Below are 19030 nucleotides of genomic sequence, written 5' to 3' on the forward strand. Positions count from 1 at the left end.
ACTGCCCGACAGGAGACCGAGAGGAAGTCCAAAGAGGAGGCTTATGGATCTTGTCAAAGAGGACATGAAGGTAGCTGGTGTGAGAGAAGAGGTTGCACAAAACCGGGTTAGATGGAGGACACTGATTCCCTGTAGGGAAAAGCCGAAAGGAAAAGGAGTCTGGTTTCTTCAATGTTCATTTCACACTCTATATTGTCCTGAAGTGTGAATGTGAGCGTGAAAGGTTTATCAATTTGTTCTTCATGATTGTCTGGCAACAAGTGTAGGGTGTAACCACTGCCCAGAGTGACATCCGCCACCCTCGTGAGTGGAAACGCCTCAGATAACAGACGGATGCATATCTGGAGAATTAGTAATACCTTCATAGTTGTGAATGAGGTTTAGTTTTCGCTACTCAGAACGCAGGAACACATCTTTCATGGTGTCCTTCTGGGCAGCCTGAAATCAATTAGATGGTTCTAGAAGGCGATTTAATATTTTACTTGGGTAGCAAGAGACACCAAGACATAGAATGATGGTCAATTCATTGAATTTGAGAAAATGGATTGCCACAGAACTCCAAAGGCTTCATAAGGAGAGTTGCAATATATCCAATGCACCAATGAAAAGGTCTCGACTCGGGCAGATTTTGGCAATTGCCATGGTAAGAAGGTAAATGAGCTCAGTCTTTACATTAACATATTTGCTCTCAGCCTCTCCCAGTGGGCTACGGCTTCAGGAGTCTGCCACACCACAAAGCTAAAGTGGGACACACAACATCTTGCTTGGATGATTGATCATGTCACAAAAGAGCAAAATTAACCGTCTGAAGACTGCGGGAGAAAGAAAACTCTCATAAATGATTCCGGGTGGCTCATTAAAAATGTAACGTCTGCAGCGTTGTGCACTCAGCAGGTCATAGGAGCTACCAGCACCCGCCTGGAAGTCATCTTGTATTTTTTGAGGAGAGGAAACTGTCATTTGGCTCTATCTGAATTTGGTGCCTCTGGGATCTGTGTTTGTTTGTTTTGAGATTGGTTATGAGTTCACACCAATGCTGGTGCAAAAAGTCTTGCGTTGGGGGTTGGTGGTGTTGTTTGCTTGTGCTAAAAGCATCCAAAGGTCAGCGTGGCGTGCATCACTTCAGCAGTTGTATATGGTATACGTGTGTGAAGAAGTCAACCCGATATACACACCGGAACTAGTGCTAAACCAGTGGTTCTTAACCTGGGTTCGGTGAGTCAGTCTCAGGGATTCGGTGGATCCTCCGCCACAGAGGTCCACCCTCAGTCTAGACTGCAGTTAGTAGGCACAGTCATTGGAAGAAGGGTTTGGTGAATGAGCACATGAAACTGGCGGGGTTCGGTGCCTCCAACAACACAAGAACCACTGCGCTAAGCCAAGGGACCAGTGGCTATGTAGGCCGACTCTCCATGTTTCTTTACATCTCCAACTTTAGGTTATATGGGCTGATAGAAAAAGTCTAGTGAGATGTACGAGAAAGAGAAAATGGTTCAAGGAAAACAACCGAGGTGTTTGGTTGTGATTGCTCCAAACGTTTTTTTTTATTTCCACATAGCTAAAAGACAACATGGTTTGGAAAAGTAGTTATGATCATTTGATTGAGACAAAAGTAACGGTGATCGGCGGTAGATCCTTTCAGAGTAAGCAGGACTTCACACTTTCCAAAGTGGCTGTTAACTCATTCATTGCCATTCACAAATTTATTCGAGAATTGAAAATATGACGTTGAGTGCCATTCCCGAATTTGTTCGGGTTTTAGTTTTTCTTGCAAGGGGTACGCTGGTGAGACCTCTGGCAATGTTTTCCCTTCCACGAGGGGGCAGCATTTGCCTTTTGTACAGCCGCCATTTCAAGCTCATTTAACTCCAGAACCAAATAAGATAGAAATGAACTTTTTCTCTGCTGAAATAAAATCAATGTTTATTACGCTGCATTGAATGTTTATGTAGTCCGAAAACTCAATATTCTGTGGGTCCTGAAATTTGAGTGAAAATGACAAAAACCCTGGCATTGGATAGGACATGTTTTTGCATGTCTGGCAGTAAATGAGTTAAACAGCCGAACATTTGGGAGATTCAGCTCACCACTGTGGTGCTTCATTCTTACCAATGTAAAAAAAACATGACAAATGCAAAACGGAATCATAAAATACAGCATTTTTTTTGACGATATGGCTTGTGTGTGAGATGATTCTGAAGAAGTCTTTGTAAAACAACAACAAACATGTACATGTGGAGCAGTACCTGTGTAACAAAGTGATTGTCCTAATGTTTCACTCAGCAGTACACATTTCAAAACTGTTATACAAAAAACAAAACAAATCATTGTACAGTACAAAAAAACACATCATTTAACTTATTTTGGGACATTCAACACAGAGCCACTGCTGAAATGTTTCACTTTTGGTGTTTGTGCTAAATGCTAAATGTTGCTAAGTCACTGTGTATTTATTTTAATGATGATTAATAAACACATTTCCAGAAACATTGCATCCGAATATTTACCAGTAGACATATATTGAGCAAATACATTAATGCAACAGTTTTGCTTTTGCTTCCATTCTTCGTAAGCAGACTTTCTAATGTACATGTGAGGCCTACACTGTATTTCTCTCAAATATTTTAGGATTGACAACCCATCAGCATCTGGTCAGAATTCCTTTTGGGCACAGGCGTGCCTGATTCTGAAACATACATTTTGACAGTATGTGAGGTTGGGGAGTGTGGGTGTGGGGTTCTCGCCAATGTCCAGCATTTTCTCACAGCCGTTGAACAATAGCAATGGCTAACATTCTATATATGGTAATCAACAATTATTTGTTATTAAGGTTTTTTGTTGTTGTTTTGACTTCAAGATGGTGCCGCAAGAGTGGCTGCCTTTACAGCAGGCCCTGTATTTTGTTTTTCCACTTTTGCTATTACATTTATCCACCTTGCTGCTGCGCAAGGTAAATGGCTACACTGCGAGACTAATAAAGGCTAATCCAATCCAATCTCATCAATTCAATTTGAAGGAAAGGCATTGTACTGCCTGAGGCAAAGATTGATCACGCCAAATTTTGACTGCTTTTCTGAAACTCCCCCCTTCCATGCACGAGTCGACAATGGACTCTCCCAATACAGTAAAAATGCACGTTTTGGGTGTCTGTTTACGGTGATCAAGGTGACTGTTTACTTCAGATCATGTAAATGTGAGCAACAACTAAAGTGTTGCGTTCATAGTTTTGTTCCGTGTATATTCTACTTAGCTAAAAAGGTTACCTTGGGGAATGCCAAGTGAACCACAAATTGGAGGCCAGAGTTTGTTTGTCTCTTGGTATGGAAGCATATGTTTATGTAAATACAGTATTTCACAATTAAGTGGAAACCAGCGACAACAAGGCAGTAACGTCTCCAGACAGGAAAATGAAAATGCTTTTCTTGTGACAAAACCGAGTTGCCATGATTATGTCGGAAACATGCGGGACATTTGATGAAGTCCGCCGAGGCATAAATGCAGCATGACAATTAATGTTAGGATGCTGCCATGTGTTGGGCAAAAAGAAACAAATGTCAATGTGATGCGCCAGGCATATATTCACATATTGGCTAATGAGTCATGTCTGTGCAGCATATTGCTGTCACTCAAAGAAAAACCAGTATTAGTGCAACAATACCTTTTTTACACAATAGTTTTCACATCATTTCGGAATACTGAGCCAGTTCTGGTTTTATATTTAGTGTTGTGGAAATATGCTAAGTAATAGGAACAGCAACCAGGTGAAATGATGTCAATGAAAGTTGAGCAGAAAGTTTGTTCACTTGAGATTAGCCAAATGATTACTTTTGCTGTCACTTAAAGGACAACCGACATCTCCGGACAAGTTGTGTCCATAATTTGTAAAATGGCTTCAAATGACTTCTACTGACCGTATTTTTCCACCGCATATAGCTATATTTTACGTTTTAAGACTCACGCTAAATACTCCGGAAGTCTTGTTTTTGAGTTGGTGACGAGTCATCACGTTACGTCACTGAAGGAACACCCCTGACCGAAAAAAGGACACATTGTAGCAGTCCTTCCATCACGTCAATGCATTTTGCTGTACTTTGTTTGGTCTGAAAACTTCAACAGCCTGTGGAAACGGGCTGATTAATTCCTTACACGGAGCTTTGTCGACATTTTCTGCCTCTTTTTGGTGCGACATTTCCCGCCCCCAGATACTTCAAAATGGCACGGAATAAATTATTTAATCAATTGCAAACATGTATGCTTTCCTCTTCAGAACTATTTGAATCATATTCATAACTGGATGAGTAACAAGAAAGCATATTATCAGAATCTGAAGCCATTGTTTTGATTCTCCAGCAAGGCAAGACATCTTGGGGTGACACAACGAACAAGGGGGTGGGACCTTTTGAAACTGGCCACTTCCGGGTTCATTTTTTTGCAGATTTTGGACACTAAGTCATTTTTATTGGTGTTTTGCATTTGACTAAAAATATCATACTGTGTGTTTTGGGTATTTTAGATGCTATCAAACGTTTTTCTGATGTTAGTTAAAAACAAAAAAGTGACGTCCGTTGTCCTTTAACTTCTTCAAGAAAGGGTGCATGTACACTAGAACATCATGGGAGATGTTTGCGTTCCAGCAAAAAAATAGGTGCGATTGGAAGTGACCTGCATTTGAATACCAGACTTTGATACCGTGTAGGCAGGAACATTAAAAAGCAGTGCCATATACATTTTCACTGGTTAGCGAGCAGTGGGAAATGGTGCTAAATGCCTTGTTTACATTTCACAGTCTGTAACGTTTTTTTTTCTTAGATTTGGTACCTCCTTGTCATAGTATAAACTCTGACTTCTGAGCCTCTTGGAGTCCATCAGGGCATGAATTCGGAAAGTTGGCTGCCACCTCACTATCCCCGTTGGATATGAGACAGGTCCGGGTGACGGTGGCATTGGAGGCATTGAGGAGGCAACCGTTCTCTAGCTGAAAACCAAAAGAAAATACATGTAGTCATATTAAGACGACAATGACTCCATGCTACAGCATCTGTCAAATGTCTGCACAGTTTCATGAAAAAATGCTCTGACATGATGACCATCATGATGGATGTTACAATCTGCTGTTAATTTTGGTTACTTTGGTGCTTTTATTGTCACAAAATATTATGCTGTAGATCTTGAAAAATGAAAAACACTGGAAAAACATCTAGTAGTGAATTTACAAGGATTAGGTACAATAATTTCCTTGATTAGTATTTATTTGCTACATGTAGTCAGTCGTTCTAACCTTAACCCCACATATGCGCTGTCTGATGATGCAATCCACAACCACAACAATATTACAAACTCAGTGCTGAGAATGTGAATCATTCACCCAGAATTCTTGCCGCATTGTGAAGGAAATAATGACAAGCAAATAGTAGGTCAGAACAATTGCATTCACTGACCCTGAAAAATAACACCAGAGGCCTGTGAATGGATGTCTGCTGGGTCAGCCACCTTTGAGGCCAACGTTGTCCTTTATTCTATTGAAAATTGTATACAATCTTTTCCCCATCTCACTTCTTTGACATGTGGCAGCATTATTTTTCATGATTAAACTACAAATATTCAAAGTACACTTCTATCCATTGTACGTTTCATCAGACATCTCATGATTTTCTAATCATGAGAAGAGAATAACCGAACTCGATAGTTGTCATTTTTTACACTAAGAAATGAAATGAAGTGAGAAAAAGATCAACACCTTTTACAAACTCCTCAGTGCAACACTGGGCACTTGCGCAACACTTAACAAATGTGCTCCTCATCTTCATGAACGCGAAAGTGTATTCAAATTTAGAAATGATGGTGATGGATTGGATGGATGTTTGGCCATTTACACTAATGTCACATTTAAGTTTTTTTTCAATCGCCTTTTGTTTCTGATACTGCCTACATACACATTTCTGAACAAATGAAAGAAAAGTTCAATACAATCCAAGTGTAAAAATCACAATATCTGGTAAAGTACCAAAGTTGAGGAAATACTTTTCTAAAAATGTTTTTCTAAAAATACAACATGCAGAAAACATTAGTTGAACATTAGTTGACCGACAGCAGGACAAAATGTCTAAGGAGTATTCGTTGCAGTGAAGCTCATGCATGCTAATTTGTTGGAGTCTCACCTGGTTATGGGCTTCCTGTGTTGCGCTGGCATTGTGGAACAGACTATAGGCCTCGAGCGAAGGCTGGGTCAGAGCCAAAAGTTGCTCCAGCTCCAGAACAGAACTCTGTGAAGCACATTGGGCCACAACTGGGTGCGGAACTGGACTTTGGAGCTTATGAGATTGCTGACCCTGGAGTGAATGTGGCTGTACAGTGTCCAGCAAGTCTTCAGAGTGACAGACATTTGCGCAATTCGGTTCTGAGCCATGCAAATGCAATGTGGTTGACACTGCAGGGTCAACCAAGACATTATGGAAAAAAGCTGAATGTTTACTAGAACAACAGGTTTCGCCCAACATCTGGGAGTTTTCCTGCTGCCAGTAGTCACTTGGCACCAGTGGTGAGAATGTGTCTATCTTCTCCTCATTGACAAGAGTTTGGTGAGTAGTTTGGTTGTGACAATGTTGGGCTTTCTCAGCCTTAAGCATCCAGTGGCTCTTACCAGAGAGGATGCTGGCATCGACACTTTCAGAGGGCAATCGAAGCCCGCCTACTCCGATGGGCAGCTGCTGAATTTGCCCGCAAACGGGCGCCGTGGCAGGAGGAGCAGACATCTGTTGGGTTGAACTTGGAGCAGTGTGTGGTAAAAGGTCACAGAGTCCGAATCCAACTACGTCGTTGTGTTCTTCTCCATGAGATTCCATCTCCAATGACTCATGAGTGTGTGACATGATTTCATTGTTAGTGAACTCATCAAATGTGGAACCATGGCCAGAATCCATCTCTACTTGGATTGTCTTCTCATCCAGCAGCAAAAGTTCCAGGTCATCAGCATTCAAACCAAGATTCTCCAAGGCACAGAGTAGCTCGCTGTTTGAACAGCTTTCATCTCCCTCTAGAGAAAGAGAGTCTAGGGTGGCTGGTAGTGGATCATACCCAGACTTTTCCTTGTTGGATCTTGCTGTCATCTGCCAGCTCTCGCCAAATTCACCAGTCTCCTCGTGCTGTTTGGTAAAGGTATTGCTAGAATGGGACTTATGAGCCTCTGAATCTGGTTGACAGACGTAAACAGACTGATCCTGGCTCATTAGTGCTTCCAGTAAGGACTTTGGATGGATGTTCTCAGATAACTTTTCCATTTTCCCCTTCTTGCAAATGGCTTTGCCCTTGAGAGTTTCGGGAAAGCCAAAGAACAGGTTTCCAGTCTGATAAAGAAGTGCCTCGCCAGTGGCAAAGTTGAAAGGGAGGTGCATTGAGCGTTTCTTCAGGTGTTCTCCTCCTTCCTCATCTCTATTTGAAAAGGAAACAATCAGTCAACAATCACTTGTCGGACTGAAAAAACAAGCTGACATCCTCCACTCACATCAAGGGCCTCTGTGTGGCAATGATGTAGTCCGGTTTGCTATCTTTGTAGATGAGACGGGCGTTGGATTGGACCCATTTCCATCTGTTATCCTTGGTGAGCAACCGGAAGATGGTGAGGCCACTCTCGCCAGTCTTGATCACTAGAAACACATCAGAGAAAACATTGACGATGGTACAGCTCTGCAACTACAAGTGGCTCACGTTGAAGAGGTTCTGGGTTCCATTCTTGACTGACTGAATGGAGTGTGTATGTTCTTCCTACCTATGTCACAAAACCATGATTTAATATTATTTGAAGACTAAATTGCTCATGAACGTGAATACGTTTGTCAAAACATGCCCTGCAACTGGTTGGGAGCAATTTGGGATTTATCCCGCATCTCACGCAAATACAGCTGAGAACTCACTGACTTCCTGCTCCCCTGGGAAATGGACATTCAACCTCGCACTGCTGTTATAACTTGACTATCATTTTTGCGCTTCCTTTTTTTGGATGTCATACTCAAAGACAAATGTGGTGAATTGGAATTTCATTTGGATATGTCACCTACAAACAATATAGGAAATGGGGATAAGAATAGTCAATTTCTTTCCTGATTTGGCTGCAGGTCAAAAACTGGGCCCTCTCTGTAAATGTCTGAGTACTAAGTCTTACTAAATGATTCTACTGATGCATTTGGATTGGATTGGATTGGATATGCCTTTATTAGTCTCACAGTGGAGAAATTTACATTTCACAGCAGCAAAGTCTCGCGGAATGCACATTCAAAAAGCAAATACAGTAGTCTGGTTTTGGGTAGCTGGCACTTCAATATAACATGAGTCAATATGTTAACTTTGTTACTGTAGAACTCCAATAAATGTGCCTCGTTGCACCATTTATTAGATGAGATGAAGACAGAAAGTCACTACGCTAACATTTTCTACTACATTTTGTGGTCAGGTGTGTGGTGCTGAGGTAAAGATTGTGCTCTGAAATTTGTTTGTCTTGAGAATCATTTTCTCACCAATAGATAAAAATATTGTCTAATGCGAAACATAGCTGCTGTTGGAGGTTGATATTCAAGCTCGGAAAGTGATTTTGCAGTTAAGCACTAACTTACTTCGGACATGATTTTCAGCACAGTGCAGCATGTCAGCCGCATGGATGAACTGGTATCCCGATCCTCGAACTCGCAGCTCTGCCTCCGTGTAACCAAGCACAATTTTACCCCTAAAAAATACAAATGCGGCAATGTCTACATATGCACAAAATGGATCCCTTGAAAGTGGAAAACCTCAGCACATACTTTGCATCACAGGCCATGGGAGTGAAATCCAATTTGTGCTTGGTTCTGAAGATCATGTTCTTTGTTCTGATTTCCAGGATCGCCTGTGACTGCAGTGGTGTGGCGATGGCAAAAAGAGCGAGCTGATGAGGACCACCTTGTTCATTGGGACTCTGCAGTCCACTCTGCCCATGGAGGAATTTCAATCGACCCTGGATGTTCAACGCCTGAAAGAAGTGGAGACAACTCAGCGTCTTCAGTGCCTCATCTTCCACTTTCTGGCATCACTATTCTCACTTATACCATTGGAAACTGTAAATGGAAATATATGTTCCTCCTCTCCGTAAAAGCACTGAGAGTCAGTTAGAAAGGGTAATGTTGACTACATCCAGTCTTAATTGTTGACGTAAACTGATTTGGAGTATGTACCCATTCAGGATGTGCCATATCTCCCACCACCAAATGAAATAATTACAAAAAACGAGACTAAACAGAACACATGGATAGATAACATGTACGTATTTTCAGGAAAACCGCCCAAAGAGCTTTTTCAACAGTCGAAAGCATCTGAACACTTTCTCCTTCTTGTGATGCCCCCAAAGTCCTCAATCCCCACTTGACACACACAGACACACAGAGGATCGGGAGTGACAACAACCACCATGCTCCGTTCCACCCCCCTCGACTGTTAGCTCTGCTTAATTGACCTCGGTGGGTTCAGGGGCTGTCGTGATGTCAGGAATCTGGTACTGAATAGCAGGAGGGATTATGAAAACAAAGCCATAGTGACCAGTAGATACAAGGAGAAAGCGGGCTTACTGCTCACGCAAACACTTTGGGAGGGAGGAGAGTCCTAAAGGCTTTCTTTAGACAGGCTCCCAATCATCGGTAGTACATTAAGAATTCTGCTCCTTGGTTTAGTAATGGATGAACGGTTTTGTTCCTGATGACATTAAAGTGATGCTGACTGAAGATAAACTCAGATTGGCAGATTTGGATCAATAACTGGCGCCCAGAGTTCAAAGCTGCAGTTAGCTGTTATGCTGCATGCAAATAAAATGCCAACCTGAAGTGAAGTCAGGACCAAGTAGAAATCCTTTTAAATGCAGGTTAAAAGCTCTGCTTTATCCCATACTTGATAAAGGACTATGAAATATTTTAAAATAAAATTGCAGAGTATGGTCTATTGGTAATTTTAAACATCTAGTTTCATTTTTGTTTATTTTTAAAATAAAACTCATGAAAGCCTTACGTTTTGTAGGCGCTCAGTCGTACAGGAGTGGTCAATCGAGGAAAAGGTTTCTTCAGCCGTCATCTGTACTTATTTGAAGGTGTCGGACATTTCGCTCCTCATCCGAAGAGCTTCGTCAGCTAACTAAAGATGTTCTAGTAACTGTGGCCCTATATACTGTGTATCCCTGCCAGACCTCTGCTCTGATAGGTCCCTGCTCTAAGGTTGGGGGAGCAGTAGACTATTCCCTGAAGCCAATGTTATAACCTCTTTAAATCAGACAGAACAAAATATCGATGCTTTTAATCAGACAGAACAAAAGAGGTAAACAGATTGGCTTTACGCAGTAGTCTACTGCTCCCCCAACCTTAGAGCAGGGACGTATCGGGGCAGAGGTCTGGAAGCGCCACCTCTGTCCATTAAGGATATACAGTATATAGGACCAGAGTTACCAGTGCAATTTTAGTTCGGATGAGGAGCGAAACGTCCAACACCTTTAAAGAACAACCGACGTCTCCGGACAAGTTGTGTCCATAATTTGTAAAATGGCTTCAAATGACTTCTACTGAGCGTATTTTACAAAGATTCCACCACATATAGCTATATTTTACGCTTTAAGACTCGAGCTGAATATTCAGGAAGTCTTGTTTTTGAGTTGGTGACGAGTCCGTACGTGACGTCACTAAAGGACCGACCTTTACCGTATAAAAGACGCATTGTAACGGTCCTTCCATCACGTCAATGTATTTTGCTGTACTTGTTTGGTCTGGGGACCTCGTGTTGCACCCAAAAGCCGCCAGAAGGCCAGAAGAGGGCGTCCAAGCGCCATATAAGGAATTTCTCAGCCTGTGGAAACGGAGGTGGCCACGGGAGGTCACCATTTTGTGCCTCTTTTTTTAGGTGGGAGATTTTCCCCCAATGTTGCCTCAAAATGGCACAAATAAATTCTTTAATCGATTGCAAACATGTATGCTTTCCTCTTCAGAACTATTTGAATCATATTCATCACTGGATGTGGAACAAGAAAGCATATTCTCTGAATCTGAAGCCATTGTTTTGATTCACTAGCAATGCAAGACGTCATTTTTATTGGTGTTTTGCATTTGACTAAAAATATCATACTGCGTGTTTTGGGTATTTTAGATGCTATAAAACATTTTTCTGGTCTCAGTTAAAAAAACAAAAAAGTGACGTCGGTGGTCCTTTAAAGAAATACAGATGACGGCTGAAGAAACCTTTTCCTCGATCATTAAAGCCTTCGGTTACTGAGTTTAAACACTGCCGTCTATTCCTTTACGGATTTTAGTTTGAAACTTTAATTTTTCTCTGCTGTTGAACTGTTGTGTTTGTAAATTAGGTGGCGTGGCTTAAAGCACATTGAGGTGCCTGGTGTATCAAATGTTTCTTGCCGTACCGATGTGGTCTGAAAACACAGCAATCCTTTGCAATGCGTGTATTAAAAAAACACTGAAAGTAACATTGAGTCATGAAATCTCACCAAATAGCCAGAAGAATTGTCCAGTAGGCAGCGGAAACGGCAAACAAAGGTTCTCTCAAAGAAGGAGGAATTTTCTGGAGGAAGCTCATCAGGGTTGTACCTCACCGGGTATGAGGGAGCTGACTCACCGTCTACATGTGGAAATGTGTCACCACAAAAGAGAAGATGCTGATTAGATTGTCCTTGACCTTTCTGCGTGCATCAACCGCTGACATGAAGGTAACCTCTAGAGACATGTCTCTGGAAAGGCTGAGAGGAGCATATTTACACTTTTGAGCAAATATCACCTTTCTTGTCCTACAATGACATTCATCAGAAGCCATCAAATAACTTGGGACAACCTGAGCACGTTTTAGATTTTTTTTGTTGGTCAGTGGAGTTATTTCAAGGCAACAGGAGTTTTCTCAAGAAAAAAAATGTTTGCCTTGGCTTTGTGGTCGAGTGTTCATGTGGGCTTCCCTTGATCTCTTAATATGCGAGGTATGTGCTCCTAATTTGCCCTTACGTGCAATGTCATGAGACAAATCCTGTTGTGATTCGCAATATGAAAGTAACAGTAAATGGGAATTAAGTCAAAAAATCTCACTGAGTAAAACAGAAGTGGCCAAACCTGCTGCAGTGTCCAAGGGGGATCCAAAAGTATGGGGAGGGTTGAGTGCCCAATGCAGGTTCCTCTTGAACTCTTGCTGATCTTCACTGTGAATTATCTCCAACACACTGTGGTGCATCACGTCTGTCTGACAGTAAAAACACAATAAAAGATGACTTTTAGAAAGAAATGTAAAATGAAATAGAAACATTACATGTTTGTGCACATGTGTGAGTGTAGGGTGGGTGGGTCGCGCGTATCATGTGTAGTTCAAGAGTGACACATTATATATTATATATGGATGAATTCATAATCCCGCCAGCAAAAATGAGATTAGACTCGATGAGCTCCTTCAGTATGTATGTTTCTGACCTGAAGTAGGCTCAACATTGGCAAAAACTTGACAAACAATTCATATTAATTTCTTGAAAACATAAGCGTGCTGAATTTTGCCAAGTGTCATCCGTGTTTCCTTGCGTTTGATGGCTGATTTGTACCTGATGGAAGCCAAGGTAATCATGGATTGTATGAGAGCAGTAAAAGATGATTCCATCTGCTGTAATGACTAGGACAAATCCACCCAGAGCCTGCAAGGACAACAAAATGCACACTGATGAGAAAACGAGACATTTTATCTCACCTGGTGGATGTGATGTTTGACAGTCTTTACACAAGATGTTATGTTCCAGCTATTGTCATTGTCAAGGGGGGAAAAAGCATCTTGTGATTTTGCGTGACGTAAGCAAATAACAAAAGTAGCGACAATTAGTTTGAGGTTTCAAATCAGTACAAAGTTTGCTGAACCTCCAGCTCACATCAAATGCTGTAAAAACAGATTTGCTTAGGCATGCATGACACGTGTCAAAAAAAAATAAATGACAATGTTCATGGACTCTGCACCTGATTTTAGAAGCATTTCTGCTTGTATGAACTATTTTCCAATCAATACTTGGCTGTCGCATGTGGCTGTTGCTGCTCACCCGCAGAAAAAAAATATCCTGTGACTGTAAAGTGTTGTCAGAGATGTTCGATTAGACACTGTGGATGAAGGCTCGGACCGAGAAAGATTGTCTTTTACTGCTGGCAGGAGACGCAGCCATTCATGACAGACGTCTGAATTTTGCAGCCCCAAAGTAGCAAAACATTATAAGAAGAAACAAACTTGAGCAGGTGAAACAAACAATGACCCAACACAGTATGGTCGTGCCGGGAGTCCTTTTAACTGCCACGGATTAAAATGACCAACACCTGTGCAGCTGCAGGTGGGGCCCTACAGCGCTACCCGTTGTTCGCAAACTGAAAATCTTGAAAGTATAAATGTTTCTTATATGCATATCAGTAAGATAGTTGACAATATTAGGAACTGATTTACAATGTACTACATGCTCCTTGTTGGTGATTTCATTTTAGTTTTGTGTTTTGGTCATGTCTGAAAGTGTATCTGTCAACGACCCTCAACCCACTTCCTCCCATTTCACTTGAGCATTCCAAAGCAAAACAAAAAAAGAGACCAAACACCTTCTTCTGACTCGATTAACTTTTAAATTTTGGTTCCAAATGAATTTTCAATATATTTACCTGGAGCAGCAGTTCCCCTTCTGGCATACATTGGGCTGTCTGTTCTGGCACCTCGCTGTCACAGTCGTCAGTAATTTTGCTCCCTCCATTGTAGAGATGTTTTTTCAATGTAACTTGAGAGAAGAGAAAAGAATAGGCAGGGTTATTTTGTCACTTGGATATCAGACTGTAGGATTGCAGGAGAAATATCACAAAGACTAAATCCAGGGAAACATGACAGAATAGCATGTAGCATCAGGGAAAACTCGACAGGAGGAAGATGACAACACTTGCAGGAGCCAACTCTCGGGAGGACACACAACAAGACTGAATCTTTCAATACAAACCACACTTTTCTGTGCTGTCAAGCTGTCTAACCTAGGATGGGGATTCCAATATTGACTCGTGCACTGAAAGACAATCTACTGACGCAAGCAATGTGGATTGGAACAAAGGGATGCAAAGTGCTTTTCTGGTTAAGCAAGGATATGCTCAGAGAGACAGAAGCTGCAGACAGTACAAAGGCTCACAGTTGAAATGCCTAAATTGGCAAGTGCAGCCTTGATGTCCAGGACGGTACCGAATATAAAGCAGCCGTTCAGGAAGGTTAAGATATTTTCACCAAATTCCTGATGGCAACACAATAATAACTACAATAATAAAATGGTATTGCAGTTTATGTCAGCAAGTGTCATTGTATATTATTGTTAAAACATGGATAAGGGAAACGCCGAGTCGACCAGACCAGTTCAGCCACCACAATCCAAGGTTGTGAGCTACACGAGTTGAAAAGTGGGTTCTCGTGCCCCCACTGCCATCCACAAAGTCTGTATGTAATGTGATGTGAGTGGATTATCTTGCTGTGTTTTACTCCCCAAAGCTTTCATCTCTTCCTCCCATCTCCTCAGACCTACATTACTACGTGTCTGCGATTTACAGGAGGGAGGTCATCTCATGGCCACGGGCTAGGAAGCTGACCTACAATGCATTTAAGAGTGCACTTCACACACTGTGATGGGTCTGGGGTTAGGCAGGGGTGATGCACTTGCTCTGGAGAAAGACAGAAATGGGGGCTGACCTCCTGCTGGTTTCTGCAGTGTCACATTATTTTTTTCACTAGGCACTCTGGTTACCCCCCACATTCCAGAAAACATGTTTGGCAGGTTGATTGAACACTCCAAATTGTCCCAAGGGGCGATTGTGAGTGCGAATGTTAGTTTATTTTTGTTTGCACAGCAATTGGCTGCAACCATTTCTGGGTGCACGTCTAAAATGCCTGCGACTCTCCGAAAGATAAATATCTCAAATAATGGATGGATGTTTCCAGTCCAACGCTAGACAAAATAACTTTTTATTATTTAAAGGACAACCGACGCCTCCGGACCAGTTATGTCCATAATTTGTAAAATCACTTCAAATGACTTCTACTGAGCGTATTTTAGAAAGATTCCACCGCACATAGCTATATTTTACGTTTTAAGACTCGCGCTGAATATTCCGGAAGTCTTGTTTTTGAGTTGGTGACAATACCTACCGTGACGTCATGGTAGGTATCGTCACGGACCGAGAAAGCCACACACACAATGCATTTTGGGTACTTTGTATGGTCTGAAAACTTCGTGTTGATGGCAAAATTAGAAGGAAAACATAAATAACGCAATTGTGAATTGTTGCGTGTTGCACCAAGACTACTATTTGATACTAGGTGACACAAATTCCCAACAGACAAATCAGCCCATTTCCAACGGAGCTTGGGCGCCATCGTGTGTATTTTCTGGGACGCTACATTGCAGTCCAGACGCCTCAAAATGACACGGAAGGACTTCTTTAATCGATTGCAAACATTTATGCTTTCCTCTTCAGAACTATTTGAATCATATTCATAACTGGATGAGTAACAAGAAAGAATCTTCTCCGAATCTGAAGACATTGTTTTGATTCTCGAGCAAGGCAAGACGTCTTGGCGTGACGTCACGAACAAGAGGCGGGACCTTCTGAAACTGGCCATTTCCGGTTTCATTTTGAAGTACAGTAAAGTCTCGTTATATCGATATCGGATATATCGATACTATTTCTACGCACGCACGGAGAAAATTATATGCAAACAGGGTCGGATATATCGATAGTCCCGGTTATATCTATATTTTTTCGGACTCCCTTGAATATCGATATAACGAGACTTTACTGTAGTTTTTGGACACTTTAAGTCATTTTTATTGGTGTTTTTCATTTGACTAAAAATATCTGCCTGCGTGTTTTGGGTATTTTAGATGCTATAAAACGTTTTTCTGATGTCAGTTAGGAAACAAAAAATGGTGCTGGTTGTCCTTTAAGGTAGACACACGCTAAATGTCTTCAGATTGGCTTCAGGGAGTGGCCCACTGCTCCCCCAACCTTAGAGCAGGGGCCTATCAGAGCATGGTTCTGGCACAGGGACCTATCAGAGCAGAGGTCTGGCACAACCACCTCTGTCCATGAGGGATATAGTGCCAGGGTTACCAGAACAACTTTAGTTCACTGACAAAGCTCTTCGGATGAGGAGCGAAACGTCCGACACCTTCAAAGAAGTACAAATGACGGCTGAAGAAACCTTTTCTTCGACACGCGAGAAATGGCAAATCGTGAAAATCCAGATATTATTCATGCCCATTGAAATTCATCGGGGGAGTTGGGAGGGGCACAAAAGAATCCTGAAAAAAAAAACTGTTTGGAGTTTCATACCTGAAAAGAATCTCTTTGCCCGAATGTAACTGACACTAAGCCTCAAGATGGACAGCTTGTCCAGGCTTGAAATGACATCCTCAGGGTAGGGCAGCAAGCCGGCCAACCTGTCCAGCTCCAAGTTCAGACGGTCTCGATGCCGCTTGGATGGGTTGGACTTGGGTCCATCTTGTGTTGTCAGTTTGGCTCTGGTTGTGAGAATATACAAGAACTTTAAATCCCAACTGAGATGTACAGACTGCAATTCATTTTAGTGAACACTCCAAAGCGTTCATGCATACGATACATTATTTTCTACGCAAAAGTCTTTCTTAGTCACCCCACTAGTTTGACGTGTGTCTTTGTGTTATTTTCATATTACGTATTTGACTTCAAGATGGTTCCCGAAACTGGCTGACGTTACAGAAGCTCCTACATTTTCTTTTTCTACTGACTCCTTTCATAATTGTACTGCTTTGAATTGAGAAGTTCTCCAATGTGAGACGAATAAAGGTTATCTCATATGTCATCTCATTTTATCTCATATTTGTCCAAATTTATCCTCCAATTCAACCACTGAAAAGATTTGAACATTTGAAGACATTAAGTATTAGTTTCCAGGAATCAGAACGTTTTACCCAAAACATCTCAGTCAAATTAATGAGGGAATTCAATAAAAAGCTCTTTGGCAATCCAATTCTAAATTTGAACTGTTCATATAGTTTTTATGTAAAACATATATCTTGGCACAATAAAATGTATGTAAATAAGCATCTGCAATACAGCAAATGCAAATGAGAATCACATGAACATGAAACGTTTCAAAAAGCTTCTGATTCCCGTTGTATTTTGTAACCTTAAAATTTACTTGAAGTGAACATGTCCCAGGGCGTTCAGTGTACGGACAGTTTTATTTGTTTGAGGTGACCAGGTGTGGCTAAATCATGCAATTTCACCATAACCGTGTCTCCATACACCATAGTGGTGTATGGAGACATGCATAATAATTACATACAGGCCTGAGAAACCATAATCAACACCTGTATACACTTTTGGGAGGCTTTTTTGTTTAGTTGCATGCACCAACACATTTCAAATGTCAAATAAATGAGTCTTGGGCAATAAAAATCATAAAACACTGTCTTGCATTATTTTACATTATGTTGAGCGAGTCTGGTGTTGACAACTTGGGGCCCGAGAGAACCTCAGTCCGGCTTGCTTTAAGGCAAGGGTGTCAAACTAATTTTTTTGCCACTGCCCACATTGTAGTTACATTTCCTTTTGGGGACTGTTATAAATTTGGGGAAGCCAGTAGAATGTTTAATCCCGTGCACATATTCCATATACTGTAGAGCGCACAACAAATTAATGAATAACTAGTTTTCAAATTTGAAGTAAAACATAATGACTGTTATTTTGGTTTACATGGGACAATTTGAAATTTGGTTCGGACTTTAGCAAGCCTCGTGGAATTTCACAAGTTTGATTTGCTTTCGCGGCCGAATGAAATGATGTTGTGGGGCAGATTTGGCCCCCAGGCCTTGACTTTGACACCCGTGCTTTAAGGTGTCCCTCTTCCTACACGCCAGATTCAATTAATTAATTCAAAAGCAAGCTGCTATTGAACTGCAATTGCCTCGTTTTTAATTGACGAAACATTTACATTACCCTTTCTGAAGCGGTTTTCTTCTTTTGCGTCCTGCATACATGTTGACTTCAGTTTAGTCCCAGTGGACCGGCACATCCACACACACAGAATTCCAACCAGAGAGATTTGTAAACGTGTGATACCACCATGTGAAACCGGCCGTCCAGCTGAATGGAAAACAACGTTAAACTACATTTCAACACCAAATGTGTTGGGCTCGGAAACAAACGACCCACACTTGCATCACTGTGAAATGATGTCCTTTGGCTCATTAACGGCTGGCTCCCGTCCCAGATGGACTCAGTTATTACGAAGTGTCAAATAGCTGCAACATTGTCCCTGGTTCTCTCCTCCTACTCCTCATCTCTCTAGTGTCAGCCTCTTTATCCAAAATTCCGAGGCAGCCGACCGGGTCGCAGTGGTCGACCTGTTCAAGTAGACTGGTGTTGACGCATGTGACAAAGCTGGGAGAAAGGCAAGGGAGGGGTTGGTGTGTGCGAGGAACAATCTTTTCACCACCACATGCTGTCTCCTTCTCATCTTGTCACCACCATTATCCCAACATCATTCCTTCACATCGTCATATCCCCCTCTCGAGCTCATCAATTCTCGTCACTTTTACTGTCCCTCAACCAACACAATCCTTTCATCGTCTAATTCCATCACCATCATCACCTCATCATCCCGTCACTCCCTCACCTCCTTGTCTCCGGAGTCATTTCTAGGTTAGCCATCAAGTCTCAAGTTGATTAATAAAGTGTAAAACTACCTCAAGGACTGAAGATAGATTTAGTGCTTCATCGTCTGTTTCCCAAAGGCGGCTTCAGATTGAGATGGAATCTCAGATTTAACGAAACATCAAATCACTCAACTGCTTGTGGGTTCCGATTCCTCCTGGCAAAAAATACTTTACACATCATTCTACTGACATCCAGTGGACACTGTTGATCGGCGCCATCATAAAAACAAGCAGTTTCAAATTCACTGGCAATCCCACGATTAGTTGGTTTACTTAAATTGATGAAATTATGTATTT

General features: G+C 41.7%; 1 protein-coding gene across 1 annotated transcript; it reads right to left on the reverse strand.

Moving 5' to 3' along the window:
* Positions 1 to 1534: 1534 nt before the first annotated feature.
* Positions 1535 to 18836, reverse strand: LOC148902961 (aryl hydrocarbon receptor-like). Its single transcript, XM_088993870.1, has 11 exons — positions 18015 to 18836; positions 16368 to 16555; positions 13668 to 13780; positions 12587 to 12676; positions 12111 to 12237; positions 11501 to 11631; positions 8793 to 8998; positions 8607 to 8716; positions 7502 to 7643; positions 6159 to 7428; positions 1535 to 4975 (listed from the first exon to the last, which is right to left on the reverse strand). The coding sequence occupies exons 1-11, from the start codon at positions 18053 to 18055 to the stop codon at positions 4826 to 4828; spliced, it is 2568 nt and encodes an 855-aa protein (XP_088849996.1). The 5' UTR covers positions 18056 to 18836; the 3' UTR covers positions 1535 to 4825.
* Positions 18837 to 19030: the final 194 nt, after the last annotated feature.

Source organism: Hippocampus bargibanti, linkage group LG01, assembly GCF_051943395.1.
Source record: "Hippocampus bargibanti isolate YZ-2025 linkage group LG01, ASM5194339v1, whole genome shotgun sequence".
Taxonomy (NCBI): domain Eukaryota; kingdom Metazoa; phylum Chordata; class Actinopteri; order Syngnathiformes; family Syngnathidae; genus Hippocampus; species Hippocampus bargibanti.

What these genes read in the sequence shown, in the direction of transcription:
- LOC148902961 (XM_088993870.1), bottom strand. Translation starts at nt 18,055, where the DNA reads ATGTATGCAGGACGCAAAAGAAGAAAACCGCTTCAGAAAGG. An exon ending in GGCAAAGAGATTCTTTTCAG is followed by an intron (nt 13,781 to 16,367) that starts GTATGAAACTCC and finishes TCTTCTCTCAAG; the next exon opens with TTACATTGAAAAAACATCTC. An exon ending in CACAGGAAGCCCATAACCAG is followed by an intron (nt 4,976 to 6,158) that starts GTGAGACTCCAA and finishes TTTGGTTTTCAG; the next exon opens with CTAGAGAACGGTTGCCTCCT.